Source organism: Lepisosteus oculatus, chromosome 13 (genome assembly GCF_040954835.1).
Source record: "Lepisosteus oculatus isolate fLepOcu1 chromosome 13, fLepOcu1.hap2, whole genome shotgun sequence".
NCBI lineage: Eukaryota > Metazoa > Chordata > Actinopteri > Semionotiformes > Lepisosteidae > Lepisosteus > Lepisosteus oculatus.
The window spans coordinates 16,652,630-16,668,023 of NC_090708.1; the positions used below are offsets into that span (position 1 = coordinate 16,652,630).

Here is a 15,394-nt window from a genome sequence, read left to right on the forward strand (position 1 = left end):
ACGAAAATACACCATGACATTATCAAGATATTAAAAAAACTTTCAAGTTTCAAAGAAAATGAATATCAACATTTTTTAATGAAAAAGATTATGAAAGCTAAATAAAAATTGACCACAACATTATTTTCCAGTTGTTCAGCCTACTCTACCCAGCACTGGAATTCTTCAGGCAACAACTTCAAAACACTGGTTTTTAACCCAGCTAGCAAGAAATGAAACTCCAGAGCTGGATTCATCATTTGGAGAGCCACAAGGTCCTATGGTTTTTAGTCTACCTAAGTTCCTAATGACTTAATTGAAACAATTATTGATTTAATTGGTATTGACTCTTAATTGTTATTTTACAAGTCTTTAATCATTAAGGCGTATAAAACAGTTACAGCTCTCAAGCACCAGGATCAAATCAACATTATTACAGTATTTTAAAATATATATTTAACAATGTTTTAAACACTTGCTCCCAATTCAGAAGATGGGAAACTATGACAGCCTCTGCAGTCACTATAACCTTTAAAGAAGGGTTCATATTAAAGCCTTCACGAAATTATTGATTTAGCAACTATATAAAACAAACTGCTGGTATCCAATATCTACATTATTACTAAACCAATGAAGAAAGCAGTGATGTACACAAGTCAATATAAATCCTAAAGGTTCTAATGAATATTACACTGGTACTTAAAAAAAAGTACAGACTTTACTGTACTTTAACATAGCACACTTGCAAGATAGAACAAGGTACATAAGCAAGCGGAAAAGGTAACAGCAAACATGACAAGTAAACAGCTATATATATCTAAAGAAGGCAAACAGCAATATTGGTGTGCGGAGACAAATGTGTTTTATATCATAACACTGTGGTGATTAAAAAAGTATTTTCCTCTCGATTCCAATGTTCAGTCCAATTCCAATGTTCGTTTCTAATCAGACCATCTTATTTTAATCCAGACCCCATCAGCGCCATATTCTGCATGTGTTGTCCTTACTGCCTGCATTAGAGAAGCAAATAGTCAGAAAACTCTTCTTAGACTTGAGAAACATAATGAGGCCCTTGATTAAAAACTTGAAGTCAGAAACAGTTTTGTGGCAATCAAATATAATGCTCTTCAAGTAGAAAACCATTGTTTTTGCCAAAGGGCAACCGATTTTTACAAACAACATTCACTTCTGAGCAGTATATATTTCATGCCTTGCCTTACCTGTAATAATAGTATCGCCTTCATAGTTAAAAGCACATGAAAAAATCTCATCTGTGTGTCCTTCTAGAACCTGCAGACACTGGCCTGTATTCACATCCCATAATCTGGCTGTTTTATCAGCACTTCCAGTCAAAACACGGCTACCCTGGGGGTTAAAGCAGATCTGGAGAAGAAATAGAAATTCTTAAGTATGAGTATGCATTCAAAAAAGCAACAAATGGAACTAATCAAGGTAGTATTACTCAGGCTAGTTGCTTGTAAGGAATGTGTGTGTGTATTTGTATGGAGCCTGATTATACCTGTATTGAAGATAAGGGAAAAAAAGATCCCATTTTCATTAACTGCTTTATCACTAAAGGGTCATGGAGCCTCAACTCAGCATGCACAAGGCACAAAGCTGGACCACATCCTGGACAGAATACCAGTCCTCACAGGGCAACACATGTGGCTCAATATGCCCATGTCAATTAAACTAGACACCAGTCTTGGACAGCAGGAGGAGAACAGAGTATGCAGAAAAATCCCACATGAAGAAAATGTGCAAATTCCACGTCTAAGGCACCACAGCCTGGAATCGAACCAGGACCCATGAGTTGTGAGGCAGCAGTCCTGCCTGGCATTCCACAGTGATAAAAAATCCAAACTGCTTCTGCACATAGCTGAATAATAGTGCCTTGATTCTAAAATTATGTAGCACATTATTTGAAGGCAGTGTAACAAGTTTATGAATGCAACATTCCAAAAACAGGGCCCATTTTAATAAATAAGTATTTATAGTAAGTATAAAATTACAGTGAATTTTAAATTCGAGAGCAGAGCTCATGTGACATAGGACATCTGGGAGGATTCACAGGAGAGGCTGCCTGATGTATAAGAGTTGCTGGTGAGGTCTTGCAACCTCTGGGACACCCTTGCAGCAGAGAGTCTGGCTCGCTCAGTTGCGTAACAAGAAAAAGCACATAAGTAAAAGACAGGAAATCAAATACATAAATATAAATATGAATTTGCACATAATTCATTATGTAATAGAAATGTTAATAAATTATGAAACAACAGCACACGAGATTACTAGACTGATTTAAGGCTTTTTGTGTTTTATAGATCATTTCCAGATCACAGCACAAAGCTATTTATATATACTTAATATAACTACTCTTAAAATGATGTACCTGTCTGCATGCAAATTTGTAAGGATTAATCAGAAAACAAGCTCTGACATTTTCCAGATACTTCCATACAAACTTTCCTATTATTTTCCTTTTAATAGAGACTGTATCACCCACAAAAAATCACTATTTTCTTCCCTCCGGGTGATGCTTGGGCTTGATCACAGCCACAGTAAAATCTAGAGCTGAAAAACAAATCGTGCTAAAACATTTTAACTTATTTCTCTGAAGAACTACTGAATATGTGTTTTTTTTAAATGCATAATAACAACAAACTAAATCCTGTAAACTGACATTTGATGTAAATGCACAAACATTGCTGCCAAATAATCAATAACCAAAATAATGGATGTGCTGTAAATTGTAAACCAGGAGTTGGTTCACTGCTGCTTTAAAATCTTATATATTGCCAGCCGGAACACATTACTAGGCGATCATTGCTAAAAGCTATTCAGCTGTTTTGGGTGTAAAACATGCTTGTCACAGCTGGGAAATGATTACTTTTCCTTGCAAATAATAGAAAATGTAATTCTTCCTCATTTCCATGCTGCCTTATTTGAGCAAATTTCCAACATTTCCATTTTCTGGGAAGAGGTTTCTGTAACTCACCTTTGAAATTTCCCCTTCATGTCCCTCCAGTTTAGCAATGCATTTCTGTGATGAGGCACTGTAAACCCTTGCATTTCCTGTTATTAAAAATGTTGTTTTTAATTTAACTTACCACAATCACTCTGTCAACAATGAGAAATACTACATATTACTTTTAAGGATAAGCAAAAATAAAGTTTGGTTGTAATCAAATCAGCAGAGCACCATACAGTAAACCACTTTCTCAGAACTTATCCTTACCCTAACAAAATACCAAGAGATAGTATCAGTATCAGTCCAATAAAATAAACAAAGTGTTTATTTCTACATAGAATGTAATGCAATTAATGGATTAGACTTGGATTGTTTCAATTTCCTTATGTTTGTACATACTGTACAACATACATTCTGAAGAAAAAATAATATCAGTTAACTTGGTATTTTCAGAATTAAGAAATTGATCTATAGCTGCAGAGAGCTGTCTAAGAGTATATACCATCAGCAGATGCAGTTGCAATAAGTTGTCCTGTGTAATCAAAGCAAACATCCAGCACTTCATCTTCATGTCCTGTCAGTGTTGCCAGGCACTTCCCATTGACTGCATCCCAGACCTGAATTACACATGAAAATGATTACAAATCCATCCCAATCCACCTTGCTACCATAAACGATTTTATAAAGCCTATTTGCATGTTCTGTGCATTCTACATTTTTACTTTTAGTATTATAAAGATCCTTACTATAAAATATTGACAAACAATATAACTGGAATTCAAGCACATTACTTAATTTGTCGTAGACTATTACTACACATGATACACACAGAGAATAGGTAGAACATTCTTCCTTCATATAAACCCACTTTCTTGGATTCAGTAATGCTCTGCTCCAGAAACAGGCAACAATCTTTGGACAAGAAAGTGTTTACTATTTAAGGTCAAGTCTAATAATAATAATATGCTGATAATTGACGCTTGCCGTTTCTGTTCTAGGCTCAAAGCTCCAGAGAAGCCGATAGCCTGGAGGTGTACTTATTCCAGAGTGCATTTTATTTCTTGAAGGCTTAAATCTTTAAGGCTAGTGCAAGATCTTACAGCTGTTACTATTTTGTATATTGACATTTGCAGGGGAAAATGATTGGCAATTTTAATAGTAGTTCAGAAAATTGTCAATAATTTTTTAGAATTATAATATATAGCTAGAGTTATGTAATGTACTCTAATGTAATTATAACTAAAGATGGACGTGTTTAAAACTACACTTTAGCGTTGAAAAGTAGGAGATAATAGTCAAGCTCACCTTGCATGTTTTATCCATAGATCCAGTTGCAATGAAGGAACAATCCCAGTTAAACTGTGCACTGCTTATTTCACCCCTATGGCCTATTAAAGTATGGATACGCCTGAAAGAGGAACAAAAAAATAATTTCTCTTTGCACTCTGTGGTAGTTACAATTAAGGATTATAGGGTTTTTTGTCCATGCTTGACTGAATCATTTGTTTCAAAGCAAAGCAATTTTCTGCTTACTGTTCACTCTCTCCTGTGCACAGGAGAGTCACCAGCGAAGGATGCTATTGAGAATCCTATAACATTCAACCAATGTGAAAGCATAATGCACTGTACAGTACATTACATTAACTCTCTGCCTGTATTAGACCAATCAAAGACAGAATAGAAAATGAACACAGAAAGTTTCCTATAGATTAACCCTTCTCCTGAGCAGCCTTGTTCTCTTTACTTAAAACACTGTATATTTCAGGACTTAAAACGTAACTACAATAACTATTTTTGGTGATTATGGCTTGAAGTCTTGCACACAAAATGTTTACGAACCAGCAACAGTATATTTAGTAGTGTACTATTATTTGTATTCCTATTAAATTTCCTAAGAGATTAAGACATTCCTAAGACATTTTATCAAGACATTTCCTAAGCAACTTTAACACAACATACATACAAAAAACATAAAAAACAAGCTCAAACCCGCAGGTCATTTTTTTAATAATACCTAAGAAGTAAAAAAGAATACCTGTTTTTAACAAATTCATTTTTAACCAGCTTTGATTAATATAATTTTTTCCTCAACCTTACATCTTACCTTCGTGTAGAAAAACGTAGAAACCCATGTGTCAGGGAATTTGGGATGATATGATTTATTAATAATGTAAGATTATTATAATGTATTAATAGGCCAGTTGTGTATTACCTATTGTTGTACAAGCTTGGAATAAGTTTCTAACTCAGTTTCAGATAAAGTCCTGTAAACTCCTATTTGTCTGACATTGTGCTATGCCAAGCCCAGACAGTTGTTGAATAGAAGCATAGAGATAACAATAGAAAGTAATGAATTTAGTGTGGGAACAGTTGGAGAACTAAAATTAGAAAGCTCCCCTGTACTGTATGTCAGCTGAGAGGAAATATTTCAGGCTTCCAGTTTTTATAGAAACAACTTAAGGAGAACGGACAAACAGATCTTGTTATACTAGGTATATAACATAGAACAGCTATGAAATTGTAATTATTTGCATAGCTGAAACCATTATCCATGGCGACTTATTATGTTTAACATTGAGCACATTTAGAAAAGAAAACAACAGATACGATTTATAATAAAATGTATTAATGTATTAATAAAAAGCAATTAAAAATACAATCTCCTCTGGCAATACAACAAATATAATCAGATAAAGGTTTATTCGATGCAGAATGGAGAAGATAAGGATTGAAAACATTTCAGCTGTGGAGCTTCCTACAGGTGTGTGGATGACTTGACATATTCATTGTAATGAAGACGTTTGATTAGGATCAGCCTTCATGCAGCTACCTACTTAAACGTCTTCAAAACAATGTCATAAAATGTCATAAAAACAACAACATAAGCTAGAAAACAGAACAAAGCTGAAGAGTGAGACACTACAAAATGTCAAGGCTAAGTGTCAAGAGAACAAGGCTGCATTTGGTCAGGTGACCATGAAAGAAGCATTTACAGGTATGTCTTCATCACCCATTTCAGCACAAGCAACAGTTGTTGTTGTTGTTGTTGTTGTTGTTGTTGTTGTTGTTGCTAAAGATTTCCATTAATTTCTTGTAGTCTTACACAGATTTTAAAACAAGTTTATGAAATATCACCATTAATTATTTTCAGCATATTTGTGATCTCTAGTCTGTACAGAGATTTTAGAAAATGCTTTCAGAAGTGTTTAGATACTGACACATAATTCATGAAAAAACAATCCAGTGTATATGTTTTTACCTTCCAGACTGAACATCCCACAATGAAATTGTATGATCAAAGGAGCCTGTGATGATTTTATCTCCAACTGTGTTAAATGACAGTGAAATTATTTCTGCAGAATGACCCTGGAATACAAATAAATTGCTCAATGCATTTTACAACTGCAATACAAAATGACATTAAGTTAGATTCAATAAAAATAAAATTATTTGAATTCTTTTCATCATAAATGTTTACATTCCTTTCTACAGCTATGTTGGTGGTTGGCTAAAAGTAAAAAAGAAATGTGATCCAATAAAGAAATCAAATTATAAAATTATTTACATTGACCAGGCTTGCTTTGAAGAAATTGTAAAACTGCGCAATACAACAGCAGACACTGTTGTCAACCAAGCAAAAACATTAAAAAAATATTTTAAAAAATTAAATTAACAGCATTAAATCGTTCGTTTAAAACTGGGAACAAATTACATAGCTTATTAAAATTGTATCCCCAAAAAGAGTTTTCAGATTGGCAATATTGAGAGTTTACAATGGTCTGGTATTTTTTTAGTCACATTCTGCTTCATCCAAATGTAAGTAAATGCATCTTTAACATTTTCAAATTTGTATGAGTAGAGATACATTTTTAATAGAATATATGGGTTTGTGACATCAGGTTATCTTCTGCGTTTTCCAAGAAAATATAAACATGCAAAGTAATTTACATTTTGAGGTCAAAATAAAATTTGGGACCAAAAAATGACCCCCACTTCACCCAAAGTGTGAGGAAACGTGAACAAGTACAGAATAAGTCATGAATATTGATCCCCTGACATTCCACAATCACTTCAACATGACCGCAATGCTAATTCTCTTCTGATTATGTCTGAATTCTGTTTTTACATACAAATCATAAATCATATACAAATTAATGTAGCATAATTACGCAAAACTAGACTTAAATAGATTACTCAATGTACAAAACAACCGTTTTGATTATATCAAACTACTATAGAAAAACAATACTCATGCTCAGGCTAATGTTACAATGGAGGTAAATAAAGTACAAATACAGCTTCCTTTTTGTTTAATAGACTCTTGATGATATTACCTTGTAACCAACCAACAATGCAGATGCAGGTGGAAACTGCATTTCATAAAATACTACAAAGCATGCAATCTTAGTTTTTCCTAGGCCTGTTACTTAAATTTCAGTATTTCCTTCAGTAAATCAATATGCAAATGCAAGGGGAATTCTGAAACAAAGTAAATAGTGGAGGATTAATGGTGGCATCTAATTCAGTCACTCATTTAAAGAAATTGTTAAATTAAACATTTTTTTCTTGTTAAATATTGGAACACTATTAATAGTCAATCCGAGGATCAGAGTTTCTATTCGCTATACGTTTAGCCAGTTTTCAGTTATTCCTCTACAAATATCTATTTATAAGCCCAAGTGGGGTGTGCAGAAAGCAGTTAAAATAATTAAGAAAAGTCTTAAATAATCAAAGAGCAAAGCAACTGTGTAGCTGCAGCTAAAACTGGAAGACACATTAGGAGAGTAGGATACAGTAAGAGATGCATTCATAAAAGATTGTAAGGATTTCTTTTCTTCTCTTTCTTCTGCCAGAATTTCAAATTGGCCCTGGTCAAAAACTAAGAAGCTGTGTAGCTTTAGACTTGGCAGGTATCCTCAGTGAGATAACCTGCTGAATAACACGGAAAAACAACGGTGTACTGCATCAACCCAGATGGCAGTCTGACGTAATTATTCCAAAAAAATATTAAATCTTCCTGGGAACTGCTGTGGTGATTGAAGTGAAATTTGGCAGATTTTCAGCAACAGCCAAAGTTGTCTAAGACTTTTCATAGTATGAAGACGATGAAAATGTGAAAACTAGATTCCTGGTAGCCTGACCACCATTTCATTTTACTTTCTGTTAATACAAAGTCCACATTACTGATTTTCTGTTCAAAACCTGTTAGGACAATAAACTCCAAATCAGACAGGATTTATTTCCTGGTAGAAGTGTTTGGTCCAGTGACCAAACAATTAACATATTGCATAATAACATTAACCCACAATGACTACCTGACATATTTGTTAGTCCACAGTAAGTCATCAACTACTTTACAAAAAACATACTTTAATGCAAACTGCTCCTGCTCAAAAACTGTTGAGCCCGTTAATTCCAAACTTGATCTGTACAATTTCAGTAACATGTTCTGTTCCTTCATAGCAAATGGCTGCGCTGAAAATGATCAAAGCCTTGTATATATGTTAAACTGTAACTGTTGGACATGTTTAGCCAATTAACGCTATAGTTGGTACTGTATATATAAACATGGAGCAAAGCAATTTAAGTAAAGTATGTATAACTGGTGTTTTCATGTTTCGTGTTCCTATGTAATAGTCGTTTGCAAACTGTAATCTGAAATAAAGATGAATCAGGTGTCAGTGATTATGCTACTAAAGACACAATTATTTTATGATTTACAATTAACATCCACTCTATACAAATCCAACTGCCACATTTCTTCACTACACAACAGCAACTTGATAACGATTGTTATATTAGTGAAGTCACTATTTCTTATGTTCTATCTTGGCTACTAGTGTGTGCTTTGTAACAATCTTATACCGCCACATTGGTTTACAATAGTAACTCATTACAAAAAAAAAACTTTCTTGGAAGCCATCAATCTTCTGCAATTGTACCTGTAATTTTAATTTCAACCTACTTTTAAATCTGCAAAACATTCTGACATGATTAGAAATCAACATGCATGTTCCACTTTTATGCTGTTGCAGACTGGAGGAAAACCAAAATACAGAAAATTTTAAACTTCAGTTATCTACCAGACAAGCATTGTTTGTATCCTAAAATATTAATGATTGAGTGGAATAATTTAATGGCAATTCTTTTCTCTTAACTGTGCACTTTCATAGGATATAAAACAGCTCTCGCTGCTTGACACTGCAAATGCTAGGCAGAATTTTAAAGGACTTTATTTTAAGGTTTTTATTGAAAACAGAAATGTTTATATAAATCCTACTTTAAAACTTTAATTTGTGCAAACAGTTTACTCATGGAAATAAGAATGTGGTGTGGCAGTGTCTTTATGTATAAAAATGTAAATGATCAGGAGCGTAAGCCTCACCGTTAAAGTTGCAGCTTCTTCACCAGTCTGGATGTTCCATAGTTTTGCAGTAGTATCCATACTCCCTGTGGCCACCAGTGTACTTTGTGGATTAAATGACAAACACACCTGTTAAAACAATACATGACAAGTTTTTCCTTTTAAAAAATTACTGAATTCTTCACATTACTTCATACAGAACTCCAGTGAAGCACATTTTACACGTCACTGTAAAATCTTTATATTATAATAAATGGGTTAAAATCTGTTTACCTGAATCACATTTAATGGGCTAAACACTGAAAAACATATTTTAGATCTCGAGTTTTGCGGCCTAATGATTGCAAGTAAAAAAGGAAATAGTTTAGTTCTAGTCTTTTTCACAGTTAACACATTTCCTGTATTACTTATTTCAATTGTATCAGATTATGCATGTGAGAAGTGTTCTTACAATTTCTGCAGTATGGCCACGAAAAGTGTGGTAACATTTGCCTGTCTCTGCACTCCATAATCTGCACGTCTTGTCAAAGGATCCAGTAGCAATTTTGTCTCTGTTAAAAAGGCAGAATATAGACATCCATATGTTAGCAACGGCTGTATCATCTTCTTTGAAATACTGTATTGCTATAAACATTCAATTCTTGCACTGTAAATGCTTAAAATAACAAAGATGCTTAAACATTATTCTGTATAACAAAATCCATTCGTAGGGCTTGTATCACATCTTTGTTTTGCTAATCTTATACAGGGGAAACCATACTTTTGACATACTATATGTATGACTGTGCTATATAACGAAACAAAACATATTTTAAAATGCAGTAAAATTAACTTCATAAAGGGAATTAGAGAAGATTTGGTCAAATGGTATTACCCATAGGGGTTGTTGAAAGCTATTGCATAGACAACATTTCTGTGTCCCTCCAGTGTGTGTAGTTCTTCTCCTGATGCTGTGTCCCATATTTTGCAAGTCCTGTCGTAGCTGCCAGTAATAAAGCTGTGAAGAATAAAAACCATGAAACTACAGACCTTAATTTACAATATTTGATTCTATTTGAATATTTCATGCCAAACTTTTAAGAAAAATATCAAGTAGTCAATATACACTTACCTTGATCCCGATTTATTAAAAGCAACATTTGTTAGTGGCAAAATATGTGCTCTCAATACCTGGAAAGTGAACAAAATGAAAATATAAATAATTTAAAAACATATGTCTCCAAAAACAAGTAACATTCTTTGACAGGTCATCTAAAACAGGTCTAACAAGAAAATCAAAACTTCTCCTGTATGAAATAAAAGGTTATTTCCACCACCTGTGCTGACCATCAAAAGGGGTGTATGACGAACTTCAACAAATTCGATGGGCACTCCAACAAAAGTTATTCCACTGGTAAATCCATCTAAGGTAGTTTAGTCCAGTCTCCAGCATATCAGTGGCACAAAGGCACTGATCTCTTTATCAGCAGGACATCTACTGTAGGTTTCTTCCTTTTTTCTTTCTTGACTTACATCAGGCATAACATTCAACTTGTTAAATCACCTCATTACCCATGCGCAATCAGATAATCTGACTAATGAGGACATTTAGTACTTATGCAAAAAAGTTAGTCACTTCAGTGTTTCACTGTCAGCAATGAATGATAAATTATGACAAAAAAATGTCAAAATTACAGCAAAAATATTTAATCACAATACCAAATATAATACTTTATTTTTCCTAAAAATACATGTATATATAAATATATGGTACAGTGAGAAATGTATTTTGTTGCTCAGTATATTGTTTAAACAACCTCCTGGTATAATTGCTTATCCAAAGAACACATATTTTCCAAATTGCCTTCTGATATCAAATATCATCAAAATTCTATGTAGAACGAAAACAAAAACAAAAAAGTTACAAAATACTTCTTAAGGGCCCAGGACTCTCTAAAATGTTTCAAGGAAATCAAATGTAAGCATCTTGTACATAAATTATTTATTGGAATAATCAAGCATAAAATAAGGACTGATTTAGTAAGACCTTGAGAAAACAACAGTAACATTTTCCTGAAATAGACTGTGCCATGCAACGACTTAAATAAATTATCAGCACTACATTAGCCCAGGGCAAATGTGTATCATTTGAAGTTTTAGCAACACAGAACATTGCTAACTGCATTGTTCCAAAAAGATGTATACATTTTGGCTGCAGAGCAACATTCATTCATCACAGTTTGCAGAATCTGATCTATCTACTATTAATATGCCAACAGAGGTTTTGTTAAACAGTGAAACACCATGTAGTACACTGCATTTTCCATATCTTAAAGATTTTTAGTTATTTTCTAAATTTAGTTTAAATTGCAATATTTTTTCCATTACTTATTCATATATAGCCAGCAGCCATATCACCCTGCAACTCACAACTGGCAACCCACTGAAGCTAAGTAGGTGTGAGCCTGGTCAGTACCTACATGAGAGACCTCCTGGGAAAAACTAAGGATGTTAGTGGGGCCAGCAGGGGGTGCTCACCCTGCGGTCCATGTGGGTCCTAATGCCCCAGTATAGTGACGGGGACACTATACTGTAAACAAGCGCCATCTTTCGGATGAGACATAAAACTGAGGTCCTGACTCTCTGTGGTCATTAAAAATCCCATGGCGTTTCTCGAAAAGAGTAGGGGTGTAACCCCGGCGTCCTGGCCAAATGTCCCATTGGCCCTTACCAATTATGGCCTCCTAATAATCCTCATCTATGAATTGGCTTCATTACTCTGCTCTCCTCCCCACTGATAGCTGATGTGTGGTGAGCGTTCTGGCGCACTATGGCTGCCATCGCATCATCCAGGTAGATGCTGCACATTGTTGGTGGTGGAGGGGAGTCCCCATTTCCTGTAAAGCGCTTTGAGTGGAGTGTCCAGAAAAGCGCTATATAAGTGTAAGCAATTATTATTATTATTATTATTATTATTATTATTATTATTATATTCACATAAAACAAATAACATCTGTAGATCTTAAGACCTAATTCCAAATCCATGATGATTTACAAACTCATTAAAATCAGAAAGGCAAATACAATGATAGAATCCTAAGTAAATTAGGTAAGGCAAAAGTTTAATCAGGCTACATCTATTAAGAATTGAAGCTCACAACCAGAACAGGCATCTATTAACTTATATCTAACATGTTTTCTGTGAAATGTTATTGCATTGCTAGCTTAAGAAATAGCCATTGAAACCTAATAATGATCCTCTGGGATCAATATTGGTTAAATAGTTTTAATAATGCATAACATACATAGTATCTATATGTCAAATGTCTTTTTAAGTATTGCATGAAAACATATTCCATGTATATGATTCATTTAACTATTATATATAGTTCTGAAGATTTGTATCACACTACATTGATTTTCATGAACAAGTAACAAGGAACTTAATTAAGCTTTTCATAAATTCACCAGTTTAATTTCGGCCCTGCAGATGCAGTGTAGACAAATAGCCTAACTTCTGTCTAATACTGATTGCGCCAGTCTAGTTTTTTTTTTATATTACTGTAAATCTTTAAGCATCACCCTACAGATATTATCAGTAAGATGGCCAGTTCTCTGGGTACCACAGTTTATGAACAAGGAGGCAGAGGTAACAAATGTAGTGGATTGCTTTAGTTGTAACCACTGTTAATATTTCTGTTATTAATGTATATCATTGTTTTCCCTGCACCTCTGGCTATAACAAATTGTAAGGATTTCAAACATGAGCAAATAACACCTTTACCACTGAGCCAGTGATGATCTGAAAGTTGGAACAAATTTACAAGATGTATAACTCAGTGTCTTGAGAGTGACAGCTCAATGTATGACAATAAATCTAAATCCATTAGTGAAGCTTTGCATGCTGTAGGGCAAAGAGAATGATAACTGCATTAGCTATTTTCAATCTACTAAAGCTTGACTTTGTTTTAATACTGTAAAAAACTAAAAGCTCCAATTTTGTCATGTAAGACGTGACCCTGAGGAACAACTTCAAAATAGACAAATCTCAATATGACCTGTATTCATATTAAGTGCTAGCAGAACTTTCTTGCCCCCTTTGAAAAGCTGAAGATGTTCAGTTGAAGATGTTATGCAGAAGATGGTTCTCTGAAGATTGCCTTTATATAGTCTTAACTGGACTGTGGTTCTCAAAAGCTGAGCACAAGCAAGTTGAAAAAAATACTTTTTTAGAGCAAAATTTCTTACCTTAAAGAGATAAAACCTGCGATCATCCTGTTGGCCAAGTTTTTCCTGCAATCTTTGTATCAGTTGTTTAACTTGTTCGGTGCGTGAGGCAGTGATAAGAGGCTCTGTCTTTTTTATTTCTTCTGTTAATTCGGCAACATCTGTCCTGCACCAAAGGAGAGAAGGGAATGAACCCAGTGACACTGCTGATAGTTGTTTCAAAAATAATTATCAAAATCCAAGGCAATCAGACTATTAATTAATGGAATAGGCAAGTCTACCCTGAGAAATTTGTTGTGAGCATAATCTAGCAACCCATGTAATAATGTACTCCAGCAATTACACTGAAATATACTAACAATATCTGTTTGCTAGATTTCTGATTCTGTCAGGTTGGTTTTAAAGTGAAACAGAGTATAAAATCTGGAGGTACTGGACTATCAGGAATATAGTCAGAATATATTTTCCTTTTAAAAACACATTCTAGTTGCGCAACATTTTTACATATGTTTTTTTTAAGCTTTCTGAAAACTATGACTGTGGTACATTACTTACTCTGGAGACAGATCCAGGAGGTCGATGGATTTTGTCTTCAGTTCCCCTCCTTTCTCATATTCCAGAATAATCCCTAAGAAAAACCAAAAACAAAACTGGACTGTACTTCATTTTTTACAACAAATACAGCAAACTATCCTCTTCTTGCATTATTTTGTCCTTGATCTGCTGTAAATCAAACAGATCAAATTTTGTTGAAAGAAATGAGCCCAATACCATCTATCACATGTACAGTACAGAATTGTAAAGATATTATGAAATACTTTTTTCATAATAAAAACAGTTGATAAGTTTGTAATCACCATACTATGTCGCATGGAAGATGTTACTCTCAAAACTAAAAAAAGGTGCATCCAAGATTTCAGTCATGCTTTGCTTTGAGAAAATAAATGCAACTTGCAAAAACTATCAAAAACACCTGCGTGACCTCACTAAAAACGAAAAACTGCGATATGATTCCTGGTCTTTTTTTTCTCAAAAGATACGCAGAGCTGAGCAGCAGAATGAGGAAAATGTATACAGCCTTATCACTCCGGACAAAAAGTGGAGCCTATCTCCATGAGTTGCGCTTTCTGCATTTCAAGCAAACGTGCTATTGGTTTGAAACAAGCGAAACAAACATAAGGATGGAGTTTACAAAGCTTCTGTAAATTCATGCTAAATTTTAAAATACAAAGTTTGTATTATTTTATTCCGGATATTTTCTTACCTGGGGGATAATAACGTACCAAGAACCGTTTGAGCCTCATCTTTTCCTCTGGCTTAAACACAGTAAACAAACCGTCGCTATAGCAACATATACACTCGCGGGCAGTCGCACAGAGCTTCCAATGTGCTGGGTCTGAAGGCCTCGTTTTATGTGCTTTGTAAAACTTTTATTATAACTTCATGTTAATAAAACCTTATAATATATTATGTATTTAAAATGTATATTTTGTTTGACTGTCCCAGGCAATGTTCATTTTTTTCTTCCACAGTAAAAAAACGAAAAGAAATGTCCACCACATCATTAAATTGTAAGGTTTGTTTGAACACACTGGAAATTCGGATCCAAGATCCATAAAATACAACATTCTCTCAGATGCGTACATAAAGTGACAAATTGTGTAAATATTAAAAATAATTAAAAATAAGTTTATAATTGCATTTTTAACAATATCCATTTTTTTGCATGAGCTGGATGGGTTAAGACTACCGGAATCAAACTACAGATTAAATAATCTAATCTGAAAACTTTGGACCTGATTAGGGCTACTTCTTTTGTCACACTATTATTTAATCGTTTTGTAAATGAAGCCATAAAACAAGTCTTGTGAAATTCC

At 34.0% G+C, this 15,394-nt stretch overlaps 1 protein-coding gene across 1 annotated transcript; it reads right to left on the reverse strand.

The window, feature by feature from the left end:
• Positions 1–59: 59 nt before the first annotated feature.
• On the reverse strand, positions 60–14,852 carry daw1 (dynein assembly factor with WDR repeat domains 1). Its single transcript, XM_006637827.3, has 13 exons — positions 14,782–14,852; positions 14,073–14,145; positions 13,539–13,683; positions 10,423–10,481; positions 10,186–10,308; positions 9,763–9,862; positions 9,333–9,440; positions 6,207–6,313; positions 4,253–4,355; positions 3,450–3,564; positions 2,975–3,051; positions 1,200–1,362; positions 60–989 (listed from the first exon to the last, which is right to left on the reverse strand). Exons 1-13 carry the CDS (start codon positions 14,819–14,821, stop codon positions 955–957), a joined length of 1,248 nt encoding a protein of 415 aa, XP_006637890.2. The 5' UTR covers positions 14,822–14,852; the 3' UTR covers positions 60–954.
• Positions 14,853–15,394: the final 542 nt, after the last annotated feature.

Coding starts and splice junctions, on each gene's coding strand:
- daw1 (XM_006637827.3), bottom strand. CDS start 14,821: ATGAGGCTCAAACGGTTCTTGGTACGTTATTATCCCCCAG. Junction 3,565..4,252: donor CTATGGATAAAACATGCAAG/GTGAGCTTGACT, acceptor TGTGTAATTCAG/GTCTGGGATGCAGTCAATGG. Junction 3,052..3,449: donor TGCAACTGCATCTGCTGATG/GTATATACTCTT, acceptor TTTTAATAACAG/GAAATGCAAGGGTTTACAGT.